Source organism: Corvus brachyrhynchos, unplaced genomic scaffold, assembly GCF_000691975.1.
Source record: "Corvus brachyrhynchos isolate BGI_N302 unplaced genomic scaffold, ASM69197v1 scaffold14, whole genome shotgun sequence".
NCBI lineage: Eukaryota > Metazoa > Chordata > Aves > Passeriformes > Corvidae > Corvus > Corvus brachyrhynchos.
Window position 1 is genome coordinate 1528567 of NW_008239110.1, and position 18129 is coordinate 1546695.

Sequence of the window (18129 nt, forward strand, 5' to 3'; positions counted from 1 at the left end):
GGGGTGCCGCGGCGCGGGCGGTGGCTTCTCCTTGCTGAGCTCGCGGCTAGCCCGGTTCTCCACGTTAAAATTCCGGAACACGCGGGTCACCCGCCCGCCCATCGCCGCCACCAGCCGCGCCTGCGCACGGGGCAGGCCCCGACACGGGTTAATGCGCCGCGCCGGCGAATGCACCGGAAGAAAATCGGCCGAGTAGCGCAGGAAAACAAACAAACAAGCGAATGAGAACTACGGGCAAGGCGGTTCGCTTTGCACTTCGTACGCCCCGGCGGTGCCTTCTCCTTGCCCTCGGCGCTGCCTCCGACGCTGGCCCGGGGCGGCGTTGGTCGTGCCGTGGCTTTTCTAAACGCGTGCGTGACCGGAGCCCCCGCATCGGGCGGGTCCCGTTGGGAATGCTCTCAAAGCCGCGGGCTGCCCCAGAGTTTCCTTTTTAGCCGTGGTGGCTGGCGTGAGCCCCCGAACACGTCATGTCGTGACTGTCGCCACTTTTTTGTCGGCGGGGATAGGCGCGGCTCCAAACTGCAGGGAGGGACATTTATTTCTCCCGTACTGTTGAGAATTTGTAGGCTACACAATGCTTTCAGGGTGCAGACCCTCTTTTTCAGCTCAAGCAAATAACCCTTCTTCTGACTTTGCAAAAGTTGCAAAAACTACTTGTGAGGAAATACTGAGGAGGCCTTGAGCCATGCATGATAAGAAAGGTAAAATTGTAGACAGAATCTAAATTGTTGAGGTGGAATCATCAGTTCGTAGATTCAAGAAGCAAAGTGTGAAAATATACAGAATCCTCAGAGAAAGGAAGGTAGGAAGAACAAGAGTAAGAGCTATTGGCCTGATGCAAAAAGCGATAAAGCCTGATGGTTGACTACTTTATTCAACCACGACTGCTGATAAGGTGTTTTACCAACAGAGATCATTGACACTTCAATCCCAGCTGCTGTGTCGATAAGTAATTCCCTTATGGTTTGAAATTGTGTATATGCTGTTTGCAGACTCTTAGTGCCTTCTGGGCTGCTAGTTAGTGCATAGTAGTAGTTGCCTGAATGAAGTCACCTGGAGTGAGAGTGTTAATGAAGGGCAGAAAAAAGACCAGGCTTCTTCTTGTGGTTTTTTTTTGGGGGGGTGTTGTTTTGTTTTGTTTTGTTTTGTTTTAAAGTGGGAAACATCTTTTTTTCTGCCCTTGCATCTATCTAGTTGTTCTTATTATTGTGGGTATGCAAAACTTGGGGTTTCAGAACTTGGTCTTCTACTAGTAGCTTTATTTAGTAGTAACAATTACGATGTGATCGTTATCAGGGCTACATTTAATGCTGGATTAAAGAATGACAGTGTTTTCCTTAGAGAGAAGTCAAATAGATTTAGACAGACAATGGAGACAAGGCAACATAAGCATGGTCTGTGCTGGATTTCTGCTGTCTTTGGGAAGCAGGAAGGTCCAGTTTCTCCACTTGTTTATTTTAAAGGCTCTTGTGGTCTGTAGGATGATAGAAACATGTTTTTGTTCTCTGGTTATAAGCTTTCTGACCCTGTCTTATTTTAGACATTGCATGCAAATGAATTAAGAAGACAAGTGATATAGTGATAATAGGAAGCTGTTAAAATCTGCTGAAGTCGGACTGGTGACAAGTTTATTTAATTATCTATAGTCAATTACTTGCTGACTAAACCTGTGTTCTTGAGTCCAGGATTTGATACTTTTGTAAGTGGTGAGTCTGTCTGTGTGGCTATAATGGAAAAATCCACATGGATGCCTTTGGTGGTTGTAGACCTTTTATAGGTACTTCAGCATTTCTCTGAGACGTATCCCTATTGATCTGTCTGCAGATCAGCCATTGTGCCAAATTTGGAAACAAAGTTTCTCCTTCAAAAGCTAAGAACTCACAGCTTCTGGGATCAAACTCGGCACAGGGCTTCTGTCTTCGTAAAGCCTGAATGTGATTAACACTGCTATAATATTTACTGACAGCAAAATAAATTCACCAGAAGGCAGTCAGTTAAAAATAAAGAGTGATGTCATGCTCTGCCTGTCACTTCCTACCACTGAGGATGGAACAAAGCTGTTCTTTTCATGTATAAAGACACACCAAAAGTACAAGATTTTTATTCTGAAGAATCTTTCTTAGACTGTACCAAGCAGAAGAACTGAGATTGAAAAAAAAATGTATTTTTAATAATTTGGTATTTTACCAATGTGACCATGTTGATATTAAATATAAATAATCAAGAAGTTGGATTTTTTTTTCATATAAAGCATCTGCAAGTGGGATGATTAAAAAATGAATGTATGTGTATTCAGCTTAGATAGAGTTTCAAATGGGATGCATTTTTCTTGAACTAGGACTCTGAATTTTTCCAGGTAATTTAAAAATAACATAACATAACAGCCCATGAGAAGAACACAGGCTATCCAGCTGAGTTCATATACACGAGCAGCCTGTTCTCAATGCCGGGCAGCACCAAACACATCAGAGGAAAATACTGTAACTCCCATGATATACATGTGCCATGGGCTGCCACACTAGATCTCCTTTTTATCCTTTCATACCTCTTAGGAGAGACATTTCTAAAGCTGCTGTGCACCTGGAAAATAAAAAGTACATTTGTGACGGTTCTTTGAATCTTTTTAGTTTTTCATTCCAGTTTTGATTAGATGTTGTGTGTATTTTTTTCTTTCTCAGCTAGTTCTGTAGCTGAGTGGAAAAGGAGAAATTAATTTTGATAGTTAACTAGCATCAAAAGTCTGATTGACCTATTGAAAATTCCCTTTAGAGAAGGGAGGAGTGTCTTGTCATTAGCTTGTGTTACTGTGTGGTACTACTAAGGTTTCTTTGCTGTCTTCACTACTCAGAAGATCAGGAGTCAGAGTATAAGTCCATATGGGCAGGTAATCTCAGTGAAATAAGAGTCTTTTTTTGGTAACAGGTGCCCAGCTAGAGAATCTTAGAGAGGAGGCAGGTGAGGTTTGCTTCGTGATTTGTGGTCTGGGAATGGCACAGCAGTCAACCACAGAGGAAAATTAGGAATGCCCTAATACAGCAGCAGTACAGGTTTATATTTTATTCTGTCCAGATTTTCTACCACTGACACTGTTTTCCTCTTCTTTTTGTTGTTGTTTGTTCATAATTGATGTCAGTCTAAATGGATACTTAAGCAACTTCATATATCATTAGGATTCAGGGAATTGAGCCCTCTATCCTGATTACTGGTTTACCAGTAAACACAATGAGAGCATTGATCCTTTTGTTCCTTATCTCATCAGTGTTAGGCAGAACCAGAGAACACAGAATTAGCAAGAATTGATTATGAGCCAAGTAAAAATGACTGTCCTGCAAGTTTGTAAAGGTGAACTCAAGAGAGATGGACTTACTGATGGATCACTTTTGCCTTTCAGTGATTTTTGGTCGTTCTGTTACTTAATCTGGTTTGTTTCTCTGTTACTGGTTTCAAGTGATCCATCATTTACTGGCTTCTGAAGTATCTACAGAATGATCTACATTGAAGGATTTTGCTTAATTCCAGTCTGTGATCAGAGTGTTCCTGAACACTTGCATATTTTCAAGGCTAGGTGGCTGCAGTGCTTTATTTAAAGGACTTTTTGTCAAGTCCTTATGTGGATGAAGTTTATGGCAAGTGCAGCAAGCTCAGTGTTGCAGGCTCACACACCAGGCCAGACAGATCACTAGCTTCTTGTCAGATAGTACTAATTGCAAAGACATTGCATTTAAATTCTCCTGATTGACTGTGGCTTGACATGCCTGACATAATCTTCAGTATTTTTCTTGTCTGATTGTTGTATCTCAAGAAGCAGTTTACTTTGAGTTGGAAATGCACAGTAGGAGCCAGCATATTTGAGAATGAGGCAGCCTGGTACTGGAATTAATTAATTTCATCAGTTACACATGCCTTTTTACTTCATTTTTACTGACAGGATTCAGTACCCCATGCTCTCTTCTCAGTGGCAATACTAGCTGAGACAACGTTCAGCCTTATTATTTCTTGTAACCCCGACTTCAGTTCTTCCCTCTTGCCAGAGTGAGGATGTAGGAACACTTCCAGAGCAAACAACATTGCATAGATTGTCTGATTTAAGAAAGAGAAGAGCTCCCTTAACTTTCCGAAGCTGTATCAGTCACTGACGATTTCACTGTTCCCACAGCAAGCTACTGGAAACACAAGAGGAGAAACAAAAGGCATATGACAGGAGGAGTGCAAATACCTTGGAGTGGTATTGCTGCCAGGTTGGTTGGTTGGTTGGTTTGCTTGTGAGAGTTTGCACTTTGCTGCCAGATTGTTTTCCTCCAGCAGTGACAGAAACAACTGTACCAGCTCCAGTGAGGGGGAGGTGAACCAGCAGTGGGAAGAGACTGGGTGGAATGGAGAGGTGGCTGGCTCATCTTGGGCTGGCTTTGCTGGTGCTCTAACATGGCCCAAGACAAAAAACATCCTTTGTACTGATTTGAGGCAGTAACAGTAGCCATGATTTTACTGCACTGCCACTGCAGTAGCTGTCTGATAGTCCAGAAGATAGCTGGTAAACGGATTCAGAATATTAGCTATTTGCTGGAGTTTCTTTCATGAAATATAACACATAAAAAATAACAAATGTATAACCTATGTGTGCTGGCAAGATGCTCTTCTACAATAATGTAATATTTTTCCATCCCCAAAGGATATTTCTATTCTCTCTATATGGTTTTAATTTATGATGATGCATAACTATTTATGCAGGTGTGATGCATTTTGTGTACATAACTTTATAATTTAGTTCTATTATCTGTGACTTGATGTATCAAGGGATTGATTTTCCATGCTTTTATAAGTAGTTGCAGAACCATTTGTATTTATTCCTTTTACACTTGAATTGCATCCTTCTGCAATTTGCAAATTGTGTATTTGCAGGTGTGAATTACATGAAAAACTGAAGTCTGTTTTATTTACCTATGAGGAGCCAAATTTTGTGCAGAATAGGAAATCCAAAATGACCTCAGTGAACACTTCTAAAACCATTTTATATATATCTCAGTCTTAAAGAAGGCTTATATATAGATCTTAAGAAGCTGGAGAAGTTACAGTGTGGTTTAATAGCTCAGTGGCTTAATCAGTGTTATGCTGGTTAAGTAGCATTTGAGTCCATGTCCTATACCTGTATTCTTTTAGACACAGTAGCTAAAAATCTGCCTGGCACACACAGAGGATTCTTTGCAGATATTCAAGGAATACCATAGTGAGATTACACAACTTTCCTGGCTGATTCCACAAGCCATTTCAAGTCCTCTAATTTCCAAAAAGCAAATGTATCTACACTAATGCTGGGAGAGGATTCTATTAGGGGAAGCTGCCAGACTGCAGAGCAAAGAAAATGTGACCATAGGGTTACAACCTACAACCTTTAATTAAAAGCCTTGAAGTAAAGATGAATGTGCAATATTGCATTACCAAAAGATAAACAACAGAGCGTGATTAGAGAAATATATCACATTCATTTATCATTTAGTCCAAGAAACAAATGAATATTCTAAGATACGCAGTCACCAGTAGAGTTACAATATTAAAGTCTTGCTGATTCAAACAATTTTTTCTTAAATTTCTGGTTGAAATAACTTTATTCTAAACTCTAAGTAGCAACTGTGTAGTAATTGACCTTAAAACATGTAAAACAGATAAAATCCTATTGACTTCAATAACATTTATCCAGAATAGGATAAATAGGAATGAAAATAGTGGGAAAGAATCCAAACCTCTCTACAAAAATCTGCATTTTAAATGAATCAAAAATTCTTAGAATTTGGAGTGTAATTCAGTGAGGGTCAGGAAAAAAATTCACGAGGGAAGATTCTTCATACCTATGTTCTGTCTACTACATGGGTTTTGTTTGTTTTATGTCTTACTGTGAAATACCCTGTGGAAGCCCTTAATTAGAGACACAGTTTTAGACATATTGATGATCAGGGCAAAATAGATTTATTATCTACTTGCTTCATTTACCATAAAATACTATGTTTTATTTGATTTAGGAATATACCAGTATGGATTTTTATGTAGCACAGTGTAACAGGAATAATGTTCACGACAAAGGATTTGGTCTACACCTAATGCAGTATTCCTAAACATATGTCACAGAGAAGGATATAGTTGAGACAAATGCTGGATTTTTTCAGTTAATTTTGCATTATTCCCTGATATTATACTTTATGTACACTAATACAGAAAATTAATTACATTCTTCCTCCAGGTCTTCTGAGCATTTTCATTTGTATGTATCACCATTTACCTGTGTGATTACATACCCAAATTGTGCTGGTAGAGAATGCATTAAAGAAAGAAGAAAAGGTTTCAATGATACCAACACGTGACTACCAGTATTAGAGTTCAAGTGGAAATAATTACTGAAGTTAGAGAGCCCTTTTGTGTGCCTCTTCTTTCCACAGCATCAAAAATCTCGGGGCAGCATGTGGGACACAGATGTATTTTGAACAGTTACATTTACTAATTATATAGAGAGATACAGTGGTTAAACATGCAAGTGTCGGGTTGCTCTGGGGGCTACTAAAATACACCATTAAAGAGATCCCCAAATATTTAAAGTACTGCCTGTATGTACTAAAAGTTCATTTTTAGGTTGTATAATAAGGACATGATTAAGCTTCAAAGCTCCAGCATTTTAATGCAGATTTACTGAGACTCCTTGAAGGCAGAGCTCTTTCTTTATGTAAGATGTCTTTGGGATCCTGATGAAGCTACCACACTTTCCTGTATACATAACAAAATACAAAAACAGTGTTCTCAAGCATTAGTTCAGGAACTCTGTAGGTACTATTGTACTTTTTTGGGCTAGAAAATGCTGAAAATGGTCAAGTTTCCTTTAGTCAATAAACAGTTTGTCAGGGTGACTCACGTTGTTCAAATATGAATTAAGGAATTCTCTGCAGGGTATACTGATAAGTGATAACAAATGATAAATTTCACATGCACAAAATTGGTAGAAGTTAGTTAAAGAAATCTCTCTGAGCACCTCTCTGTGCGACTAGGTCTCAGCATCTAAGAGCTGCCAGGAGATGAGGTTCCCTGCTGTACCTACAAGTAGCAGGTCTCAGCCTGTGGATGACAGACTTTAAATAATTCAGTACACTGAGTTACTCCAGAGGAAACGTCTGTTGATGGCCTGTCTGAATTACGGCAGCAAAGCCTCTCTTGTCAGAAGTGCTGCCAGACTCATCAATGGATTGTTACATGGGCCAGTTTCATCCTGGTGTAAAATCTCTTGTCAGCCTGTAGAAATGATCCCTGCAGGGCATCTCTCTTTGCAGCATGGGGAAATTCACCTCTCACCCCAAGAACAATTGAGATTTTTAGAATTCTGCAAGCTGCTTCTGCAGTCTTTCACTTTTTGTTCAGACATCAGAGGGAACATGCTAAGTTATTTGTTCTTGTTTAATACTTCAATCTGTTTGGAAAACGTGGGTCATCTTCTACTGGTTAATTGCTCCAACAATGATGTGTTTTCATTTTTTTCTGACACCTGTGTGGATGTACTATATTCTGGTTTTGGGCATGGGGTTGAGAAGCAGAACTACAGGCTCTTCTCATAGGAGACAGGACAATATCGATTTCAGAATCTGTCCTCTCTCTCTCTTTTCAAGTGCTGAAATGCACATACCAGTGATCCCCACTAGCTGTTGCAGCTCCCAGTAACAAAGCAAGATACATTTTTCTCTTTTTAATGAATGGATGATGTCGACCATTGCCTTTTGTTCTTTCTATTGATTCACATGTATTTCAGGCTCTTCCACAATATCCTAAGACAGGTTAGAAAATGGAGTGGAAAGTAACACTGCAATTTTTAAAACAGCAGTTACACTTTTTGCTAAAATTAAATATTTTTTCAGATGTTTTGTTTTTCTGAGGCATAAATAAGGTGTGGGTTGTTTTTTTTTTTTGTAGTGCAGTGTATAAATTGAAAATAGAGAGTAAAAAGCTAAAGTATAGTCAGAAAATGTGTAATTAAAAGCTATTATGAAAAATTATGAAAAACTGTGAAAGTGTGTTCCTGTTTCCTAACAATAGGAAAAATCTGAAAGGTTTAAATTTTGATACTTTTTACAACTTAGCATTTTATTAATGCATTATGTGTGTTTGCCAGAGGCGACCATACATGTATTTTTTTTATTGCCCCTGTAGACTGGGAGTTAAATGGAAACAATATTTGCTTTAATGCTAACAGTTTATCTGGTGTTTCTGATTTTGCAGGTTATTCCCACTGGGCAAAACAGAAGATGACTTCAACGACTCTTCTGAAGGCATCTTGCTCATTTGGGTTCTGTTCCTATCAAACTGTATACATAATCCCCTTTTTTCTGGACAGCAGGAAATAGGAGATAGTTTCCGTGCTCAGTCTCAGGCCCCCACCAGGCAACATTCACTCACCCATGTACACAGACACACAATTGTATGCTATTGTTGCTTTTGTGGGCAGGAGGGGCTGTTGTCATTATAGCCCTTGCTGTCACAACCCTAATGTTTCATTTAATGACTTCCATAACCTGTCTCCCTCCAAGCTGCTTTTTGTATCTTTATCTCAAATTACAGAGTGACTCCCCAGACAATTTTCAACCCTCCTGATTTCAGACCAGATTATTCAACTTCCACTCCAGGCCTCTCATTCTGGTGAATAATTTGAGCAGTGACTTCAGTTGTTTTGGATAAAATAAATTTTTAAGAAAAGGGTATTTGACTGTAGCTGGAATGGAAGTAGGCTATCATTCCTAGTAACCTTAAATAGGATTTAGACTTTTTCATAAATCAAAGGTACCTCTCATGAAAGTAAGTTGCAGCCTTTTAGTGTCTCCTGCACCATTATGACTTTTCTGTCTATATAAGCAGACAAGTGCCTGGTTCCCAGAGTGGAATCCATCATCCTGAAGTTAATTTCAAGTATCTTTTTTGTGTGCTTACCAGACGCAATTTAAAGCTGCAGTCTAACAGTGCATTGTCTCTAAAGGAGAATCCTTCTTCTGCCAGTAGCCACCCCTCAGCCCCCTTGGTAAGAAGGGCTCCTCTGCCTCCGTGGTAAGCCAGTTCAATCCACTGCCTGTGCAGAAAACCACTCACTTTCTGTTCTTTTATTCTATTTTTTTTTTCAGATACCCCTTGTTTAAGAGGGTGAGTAAGAAGCATAGCACATATGTCTTCCTCAAGTACAGTCATGATCCAGAAAATGGCTGAGGGGTTTCAAGACTGGTATCTAAAGTAGTGATTTTATCTTTCCTAATTTGTCAGTGACAAGAAGAGGACTTCTAACTGATGTGCTAAGGATCTTCCTCTTTGTCCTGCTCTTTTGTCAAATCTTTGGTTTATTGTTGTGTTGCTGGGGTTTTTTTGTTTGTTTGTTTTTTTGTTCTAGCATCTCTGATGTTTTATAGTGATGAAAAGAGAAACATTGTGCTCTGGACTAGTATGCCTGTTAAAAAATGATTGAGTTACAGAAATTCACCTCCAAGTACATACATACATACAGAACTATTCCCACATATACTAGATGGATTAACAATTATTACACCTAAATCTGATCTCTTATCAAGGTAGAGCAAGTCTTGGGCTACATGGCCAGCCTGTCTAGTATTTGATGTATGGAGCACCATTTCTTGTCTTTCATCATGATCCAAATGATAATATTGCAGACCACCATGCATGCAGCCTAACCAGTACAAGGAAATTTTGAGAAAGCAAGCATAGACCCTTCAGAGAACTGTGTCTCAGTCTCTCATTTGCTGGGCAACTATGCAGAGATATTTTAGAGTGGCTTTTGCAGTATTCAGATACTTCCTTGGCTAGTTAATATCAAGAATGGAAAAAGACATAACATATATTCTGGAAAACATGGACAAAAAAATAAAAATTAAAACAAGCATGCTCCTTATCTCTACTGGTATTTTTGTGACATTCAAAGTAAGCAAATTTGCATACGTGTGGAACTTGCACCTTCTATCACCAGTTATATGATTGATTAAAGATTCCATCCTATTTGAAAAAACAGATTTCTTTTAGGAAACTGTCTATTCCATATTTCTACTGTTCCTTAACTAAGGAGTTAAACATTGGAATGTCAGCCTGTCAGGGTTCATTTACACTGTGTTAGGTGAATCTTTGGTCTGAATAAGTAGAGTTACTATTCTGCCACCAGTGTGACTAAGAAAGTTCTTCCTTCACTGATTTAACAGCACCAATCATGCACATGAAAATAACAGGCTTTCAGAAACTGAGGTTTCCATATTGCCCAAGCACCCCTGTGAGTGGACTCATCTGTTCTGTGAATATGTTGACTAGAATATCTTCTGTTTCCAGTGCACAAATCCTGACAAAGGTGCAGGGGTCTTAGTTCAGACACTGAGGAGCTGGAGTAAGCTGTGACCTTGTATCGCTGGTATCTACAGAACATCATTATTTTGGATATCTACCTAGTTCTTCCTAACACTGTCTATGAATTCATGCTCTCACAACATGAAGCCATACAGAACTTTCAATAATGCCCTAAAAACCACAGAGAGCTGTTAGAACACATACTGAGAAGGATGAAAGGCTGGTAGCATATGCTGAAACAACCTAAAAGGTAGCAAGCCTCAAACTGTGAGTGCTGGGTGTAGCAGCCTATGATAACTGAGTTCTGCAGGTGCTTTTGCATAGCGAAATGCTGGAAGTCCTTGACCAGATATGGAATCAGCTATTCTCGAGATGGTGCCTGGAAAGTAGATAGTCCCACGTAGAGGAAGACTACACATGCTCACTGTCCCACTCTGTGTTTCCATTGTGTACCCACTGGCTCTTCTTATTCTTTTCATCTTCAGAGGTTAGAAACTAGGAGAGCTTTATGACTAAACAGTTAACTTTTTTTTTAACTGCGTGAGGAAGGAGTTGCTGCTCTGCATACTTAGCACAGTGAGGTCAGCTGTGCCAGCTGTAGTTGTGGAAGGGATGATAGAAAATCCTTTGGTTCTGCAGACAGACTAAGCTCAATAAATTACTTTTATGAGCTCTCCCTCTCCCCGCAGGTTTCTAACACCTGAATCCTCCCTCTTATGAGGGGGATAACTGGTTGTCTAATTGCCCCAGAATTAAAAGTGAAGCAAACATTCAGTCATTCTTTCAGATCTTCAGTATCCCCATGCTATTTTCATTTGCAGAAAGGACCTGAATGTAAGAAAAGGCTGAAGGAAGAGTAATCTAAAGACACTGTTATACAAACAGAATAAAAGTCCAACATTAAAAAAGGAAGAAAAAACTCATTGGTTTTGAAAACAAAGACCTGCAGAGTGCTCTACACAAAGGTCTACGCTTTTGTTAGCAGAGTGCCAGTACCAAGGCTTACAACAGGCTCCATAAAGCATTACATATACAAGCTCATCTATCACAGTGTAAAAAGCACTGCAGGAGTGCATGGTCTTTCTCCCTCTTCCTGACCCCAGGTTTTATCCTTACTCTTCCTTTGCCAGCCATGTCATGATCCCTTTCATCTGATCAGAGGTTTTCATACATCAGAGCCTCCAGCCTGATGCTCTTGCTGCAGCCACATGCTGAATGAAGCAGCTACATTTTCAGAGTACTGACAGTAAAATATGTTTCCTTGATGTTAGAAATACACCTCCTACTTCACAGAAATAAAAGCTGTGGAGTATCACATCTAATGTGCCAGACTTTTTTGATTTCAACAGTTTAGAAGTTGAGAATGATTTTGTTTAAACCAGCTTCAGGCTGAGCCATGCTCAACTGTTCTTTGGGTGTAGGGGGGATCTAGGAAAGGGAGATGGAGGAATAAGAAAATTGTTAACATTCAGTGGCCAGCAATTTACCTACCAAAAGTACTATACAGGTTGCTTAGAGAACTGTTTTTTTCGTTTATTGTCTAACCTCCACTTCCTTTTTCCCTTCCTGCAAATGTTAAGGGCTGCATCCAGGGCTGTATTCAGAAAAACATACATAGCAGAGAAAGCATTGCAAAGTTCGAGCAGGACCTTACACACCCTACCTGTCAGGAAGTTTCTTTCCTTCGATAGGGGATGTCACCTCATGTGACTAAATCTGTTCCAAATGAAAGAACCAGGTCAAAGCAATAACCTAGACAACTTCAATGTTACAGCTAACACTACTATTTATATAGCTTCTACTGAGAAGGGAATAGTTATTCCCTTATGTGTTTTAATTTTCTTTTGCCCACTGGGCTTCTTTTATGCAGGTGCTCTCATGTAGTTTGTGTTTGTCAGCTCCACCAACCAGCAGAAAACCCGAGGCACTTAGGGGTTTTCTTCTAGCTCCAGTTGCAATGATGATAGAGGGTGGGATTGCAGATACTACATTTTCTTCCTTTTTTAATGTTGGACTTTTATTCTGTTTGTTTCTTTTAGATGTTTGTGGTACTGACGTGTAACCTGGAAAATGCTCAACTGAGAGAACTGCTCAGAACATAATGTAGTGTTTGATGTTTTCATGTTTTTAATCAAAAGAGTGGTGCTGGATATACTTTCAGACACAATTAGGAATTGCCTGTGTTTATCTGGTTAATTTTCAGAATGTTGAGATAACATGCACCACCAGTACAGCAGGTTTACATTCAGCTTTGCAAATCATGAAGAGCACTGTAAGAGGAATTGATGGGTTAAGTACAGATGAGTAGTAAAAAACCTCTGAACAGAAGGTTTACACGAACACTGATTGCACATGATCAGAGATTGCTGTAACTTGTGCCTGTGTGGGGAATTCATCATAAATCACCATAAGATGAGAATCTTGCAAACCATACGGGAATCTGAACTGCATAAGTGTTCAGTATGGATAGTTGAGTGATACATGATCCTGACACAGTGACTGTTAATCATTTTAGATGTTACCTGAAAACCAGGAGGAAAAAATACTTCCTGGTGTGGCTGGAACCATGACGCACTGTAGTATTCATAGAGGTTCCAGTGACAGAAATTTTAATTTACTTTTCTTCATAGTGTCTGAAGGGGTAACACAAAATTCTGTATTTATGTTTGAAAGCAGTCTCAGTTTTAAGTTCAAGCCAGCTGTACCCTGAGGCTGAAACACGGCCATGTTTTGGCAGCAGGGAAGACTGCCATATGTTGCAGTGATAAAGAAATTACATTGATGCCAATCTCTGAAGTCAGTCTTCTAAAAAATATGTAAGGGAGTATATTTGTGGCAATATGAGCTTTGAGAGAGAGAGAGAGAGAGTAAAAGAGCTTGACAAGCCTTTATTTAAGGATAATTTTTCTTTCTCTTTAACGGTAAATGCTGCAAGTCATAATTTACTGTTGTTCTTGAGAGAAGTTGTATATAATATATAAATCCATTGCATCTCCCCGTTACACAGAATTGCTTGCTGTCTAGCTTTCAATAGCTATAGGACAATTCCATGCTGTGAATAAGTTCTTACTTATTGACTGGCTTTTAGTGAGCACAAACTGGAAATCGATAAGAAGATCCTTTTTTTAGGAGTCATTCAGGCAGGCCTCTAAATGAGAGCACGGGTGTGGAGACCCTGGACTTGGCTGGCAGCACCATGACATGCTCTTTCCTTTTTTAAGGTCAATATAGGCCATTGGTTTGTAGCTCTTATGGGTGAATTCCAATGCTTTTAAAATTGGCAATTAGTTTGTTTTAGTTCCAGCAGTATGTCAAGGATCTTTGAACACAACTATTTGTATTCTTGATATGCATATAATAAAATGTATTGGAGGATGTGTTCTTACAGTGCAGTAGTTCCGAACCGCATCTACTGCAACCTTAATGCAGAACAAAATATCCAGTAAAAAATACGGCTCTCACTCCTAAACCTTCTGTTCCCTGCTGCAAGCACTGAAGCTGCTGTTTCTTGTTGCTGAAGGACTGTTACTGATCCATAAAGTTGACTATCTGAGCGGTTTTAAATTCCCTCCATTTACCAGTGTCCTGAGGTGCCTTTTTTAGATTGCTAAGAACAGACTATGGATTACAACAGCATCTTCTTTTATGTCCATGAAACATATGGCCATAAACCACCATTTATGTCCTTGAGCTTTTGAACGAAATTATCCAGAGATGCGATAAATTTGTTTTGAAGCAGAAGTTTTACTGCTTGCTAGGTCAATAGTTTCCAGATACACATTTTCTTGCCCAGCAGTGATGGTAGTCTTCCAACTTGCATTTTTTGACAGTATAGAAGCTAAGTTCCTCTGCATCTCCTGTGCCAACAGGTCCAGCTAGCTTTATAGTGAGGACACTAATTCATTTGCATTCTTTGTATGTACACACTTTTCCATTTCCACTTCTCTTAAATTCCCACAGCACTTTGCAGCTGTGAAAAAAAATAGGCTGTTTCTGTAATTTTTTTCAGAGTGAGACAGAGATCTCCTAAGAAGATACTAATTGTTTTTCATGGCCCTCCATCTCATCAACCAGAAAATTTCCTTATGTTGTTCTGAAACAAATAGATTAGTTCCAGGACAATTTCTACCATTGCTGTCAAGATATTTAATGCTCCTCCTGATCCAGATATTTGCTTCTCAGTCAACCTGAATGGCTCAGCTTTACTAGCAAATGGCACAGTCATATTTTGTAACACATTTTCAGACACTTGAGAAAATTCAGTGGTCAGCATTTTTTTAACAGAGGTGAAAGACCCTAATACAACTAATGCAAATACATTATCTGCTGAACAACTGATAGATAGGAGGACACCTATAAAATATGTATAAGATGTCAACATCTGTTGCTGCTTCAGACAGTTCTCACTAACTGATTCTTGTACTTTATTGACCAGAACATTAATTTCTCCTGCAAATCTATTTGGATAATAGGATTGTGTTGATCAACAGCTTTCTTATGATACAGTTTTGCACAGACACATCATCTATATTAACAGTACTGACCAAATGGCTAGCTGTGCCATGAATTTTTGTGTATTTGGAACTGAAACCATATATTCTTTCTCAGCTAGAGTAATCTTGGTTTCTTGCCGATCTGTCTATGCTTCTTTTCAGTTATTTCTCCTTGAATTGCAGATGTTTTCATTGTTTCATTGCTTTTATTGATTGTGAATGGTTTAGTGATTGTTTTCGTTACTTTTTCCGTGGTGCTCATTATCTCAATATACTCGTTCTTCCCAAACTGTCAGCTTTCCTTTAAGGGCTACATGAATTTTCAATGAAAATATAGATTCCATTTTACTCTTGTGCAGCAGCGAGGTCTCCTTTTAGGTGCTTAATATCTTCAGTATCTTCCTTAGGCAGCTGCTGGTTAACTTAAGGTTTCATCACATTCTTTGCTCTGTGACCATACTTCACTGTACTCTGTTTTCCCTCGGGATTTATAGATGTGGGAGAAACTGTGGCTATTATTGATGTTCTGTGTTCTACAAAAGTCTTGAAGGATCCTCTTAGGATGCCCTGTGTCTTCTTCCACAAGAGCAGCAATAACTCTTTCATGGATCAGAATAGATGACTTGGTATTTCCAGCTTCATAAACTCTTTTATCAACTGCCCCAAACTGAAGTGTTCTTACCTCATGCAAGTTTGTATTCCCAGTTCTAACAAGCTCTTGTCCATCTGCTTGAATCACTTTCATATGAATGGTCAAGGAAAAACAGTAGGATCAACTGGAATATGAATTCATGTAAGTAGCTGTAATAGTTCTTTTTGCTGCACCTTTTTCCAAGATTTGGTAGGCTTCATTTTTGTTGTGTTCAGCTATTTCTTCTGAGCCTTTCACATTTACACCTGTCTTGTATATGGGATCATTGAACATCTGCAGTCTTTCTCTAGTGCTGCGAATTGGATTCAGAAGATAAAAAAGCCCTTCCTTATGTATTTCCAGAAGAGAGAATTTTACAAAAAGAAGAATAAAAATCATTGTCAATCTCTGTGACTTTTTCTAATAGTCGATATGATGTATCGCCAGACTCCTTTCAGTGGTGTCCAGCAACAGGATGAGGAGCAGTGACCATAAACCACAACACAAGAAGTTCCACCTCAACATGAGGAAGAACTTCTTTACATTGAGGGTGGCAGAGCCCTGTAACAGGCTGCCTAGGGAGGTCATGCAGTATCCCTCTCTGGAGACATTCAAAACCCACTTGGACAAAGAAAGGTACTATAGTCATAACAGTTTCGTGTTGCACATGACTTAACTGGTTCTAGTGAAGCACTGGCTTTGTCTTTATGCCTGTGTTTTGGAACAAACATGGGCTTCTGCCTGGTACTGCACTGCACAAGCACCAAGCAGCTTGACCCTTGACTTTGGGAAGGTTTGCATTATTACCCAAAACACTCCATATACTGCATCCGGTGCACCTTCTGAGCTAACTTTCCAGTTGTTACTGTCTGCTCTGCAGATGAGGAATTGGGGTATTTCTAGATACCTTTCACAAACACCTGACAAGAAACAACTCATCTGTCAGTAGGCTTAACTGAAGGCCCACATGCTGAAAAGTCTTAAGGAATTGTTATCTGAAAAAGACTTGAACTCCTCTGATGTGGCATGTAAGTAAAATTTAATATGGAGGTATGTTGGAGATGGAGGCAGAGATTTTTGGGATCTACTGTTTTCATATTAACTTCACAGATCAGAAAACCGGAACTAAACTCCTAAGAAAATCCAGTGGCAAGATGTTCTAAAGTAGAGCTGCTCTGTGCAATTCTCAAAATAGTATTTTCTCCTACATATTAACACATGTTCCAGTCGTGCTGATTATGACTGGATCACTAATCATTAGATTTGTTTTTTTAATTCTCCTCAATGTTCTTCACAATTATGGGATTGGGTAGAGGGTGCGGGAAGAAAAGTTCCCACCACCTCTCAGCTTCATGAGGTGAAGCTGACCTAGGGAGGTCATGCAGTATCCCTCTCTGGAGACATTCAAAACCCACTTGGACAAAGAAAGGTACTATAGTCATAACAGTTTCGTGTTGCACATGACTTAACTGGTTCTAGTGAAGCACTGGCTTTGTCTTTATGCCTGTGTTTTGGAACAAACATGGGCTTCTGCCTGGTACTGCACTGCATAAGCACCAAGCAGCTTGACCCTTGACTTTGGGAAGGTTTGCATTATTACCCAAAACACTCCATATACTGCATCCGGTGCACCTTCTGAGCTAACTTTCCAGTTGTTACTGTCTGCTCTGCAGATGAGGAATTGGGGTATTTCTAGATACCTTTCACAAACACCTGACAAGAAACAACTCATCTGTCAGTAGGCTTAACTGAAGGCCCACATGCTGAAAAGTCTTAAGGAATTGTTATCTGAAAAAGACTTGAACTCCTCTGATGTGGCATGTAAGTAAAATTTAATATGGAGGTATGTTGGAGATGGAGGCAGAGATTTTTGGGATCTACTGTTTTCATATTAACTTCACAGATCAGAAAACCGGAACTAAACTCCTAAGAAAATCCAGTGGCAAGATGTTCTAAAGTAGAGCTGCTCTGTGCAATTCTCAAAATAGTATTTTCTCCTACATATTAACACATGTTCCAGTCGTGCTGATTATGACTGGATCACTAATCATTAGATTTGTTTTTTTAATTCTCCTCAATGTTCTTCACAATTATGGGATTGGGTAGAGGGTGCGGGAAGAAAAGTTCCCACCACCTCTCAGCTTCATGAGGTGAAGCTGAGAGAAAAGCACTGTTACTGAGCCTCTCTGCAGAGCTGGGTCCTGTGTCCCTGCAAAGATGGCATTTGGAAAAATACACGATGGTGCAGCAGTTGTATCTCAGATGGATGTTCCTCATCACTTTTGCAAATAAGGTTTCTAAAAAGTAACATTAAACCCCGTAACAGGATGATAAAGCACTGATGCCTTAATATCCTAGGATGTAGCGCTCTGGTCCTTATCCTGCAGAGACCTCATCCTTTCCAGCTGTATCTCTTGCCCTAAAATCCTCTTTCCCAATGCTCCCCTGACAGCCCTCCTGACCCCGCCTCGCAGGTGCTCTGCCTACAAACTTAGCGCTACTTAAAGGGCTCACTCAACCAGGCCTTCTCCCTCCAGCCCTCCGGCAGGGCCGTGGTCCCGGCGGGTGGGCAGCGCGGCGGCCCTCGCCTCCCGGGGGCACCGCGGGCTGCAGTAGCGGCCCTCCAGCGCCACGGGAGCGGACGTCACC

The 18129-nt window shown here is 39.8% G+C and overlaps 1 protein-coding gene and 1 long non-coding RNA gene across 4 annotated transcripts in view; one reads left to right on the plus strand and one right to left on the minus strand.

The window, feature by feature from the left end:
* The window catches only part of NDUFAF4 (NADH:ubiquinone oxidoreductase complex assembly factor 4), a 5333-nt gene extending 5131 nt beyond the window's left edge, over positions 1-202 (minus strand). The window contains exon 1 of the mRNA XM_008637728.2: positions 1-202. This exon is cut by the window's left edge and continues 7 nt beyond it. Coding sequence (XP_008635950.1) covers positions 1-102 — 102 coding nt within the window. The 5' untranslated portion in view covers positions 103-202.
* A 142-nt stretch (positions 203-344) lies between these two features.
* LOC108448015 lies at positions 345-9916 on the plus strand. Of its 3 annotated transcripts, none has more exons than XR_001863774.1 (3): positions 345-802; positions 4157-4238; positions 8248-9916. It is a non-coding gene; the product is annotated as an uncharacterized LOC108448015 (long non-coding RNA). The 3 variants fall into 3 exon arrangements; XR_001863773.1 differs by having other exon boundaries at positions 527-701; XR_001863772.1 differs by having other exon boundaries at positions 527-4238.
* Positions 9917-18129: the final 8213 nt, after the last annotated feature.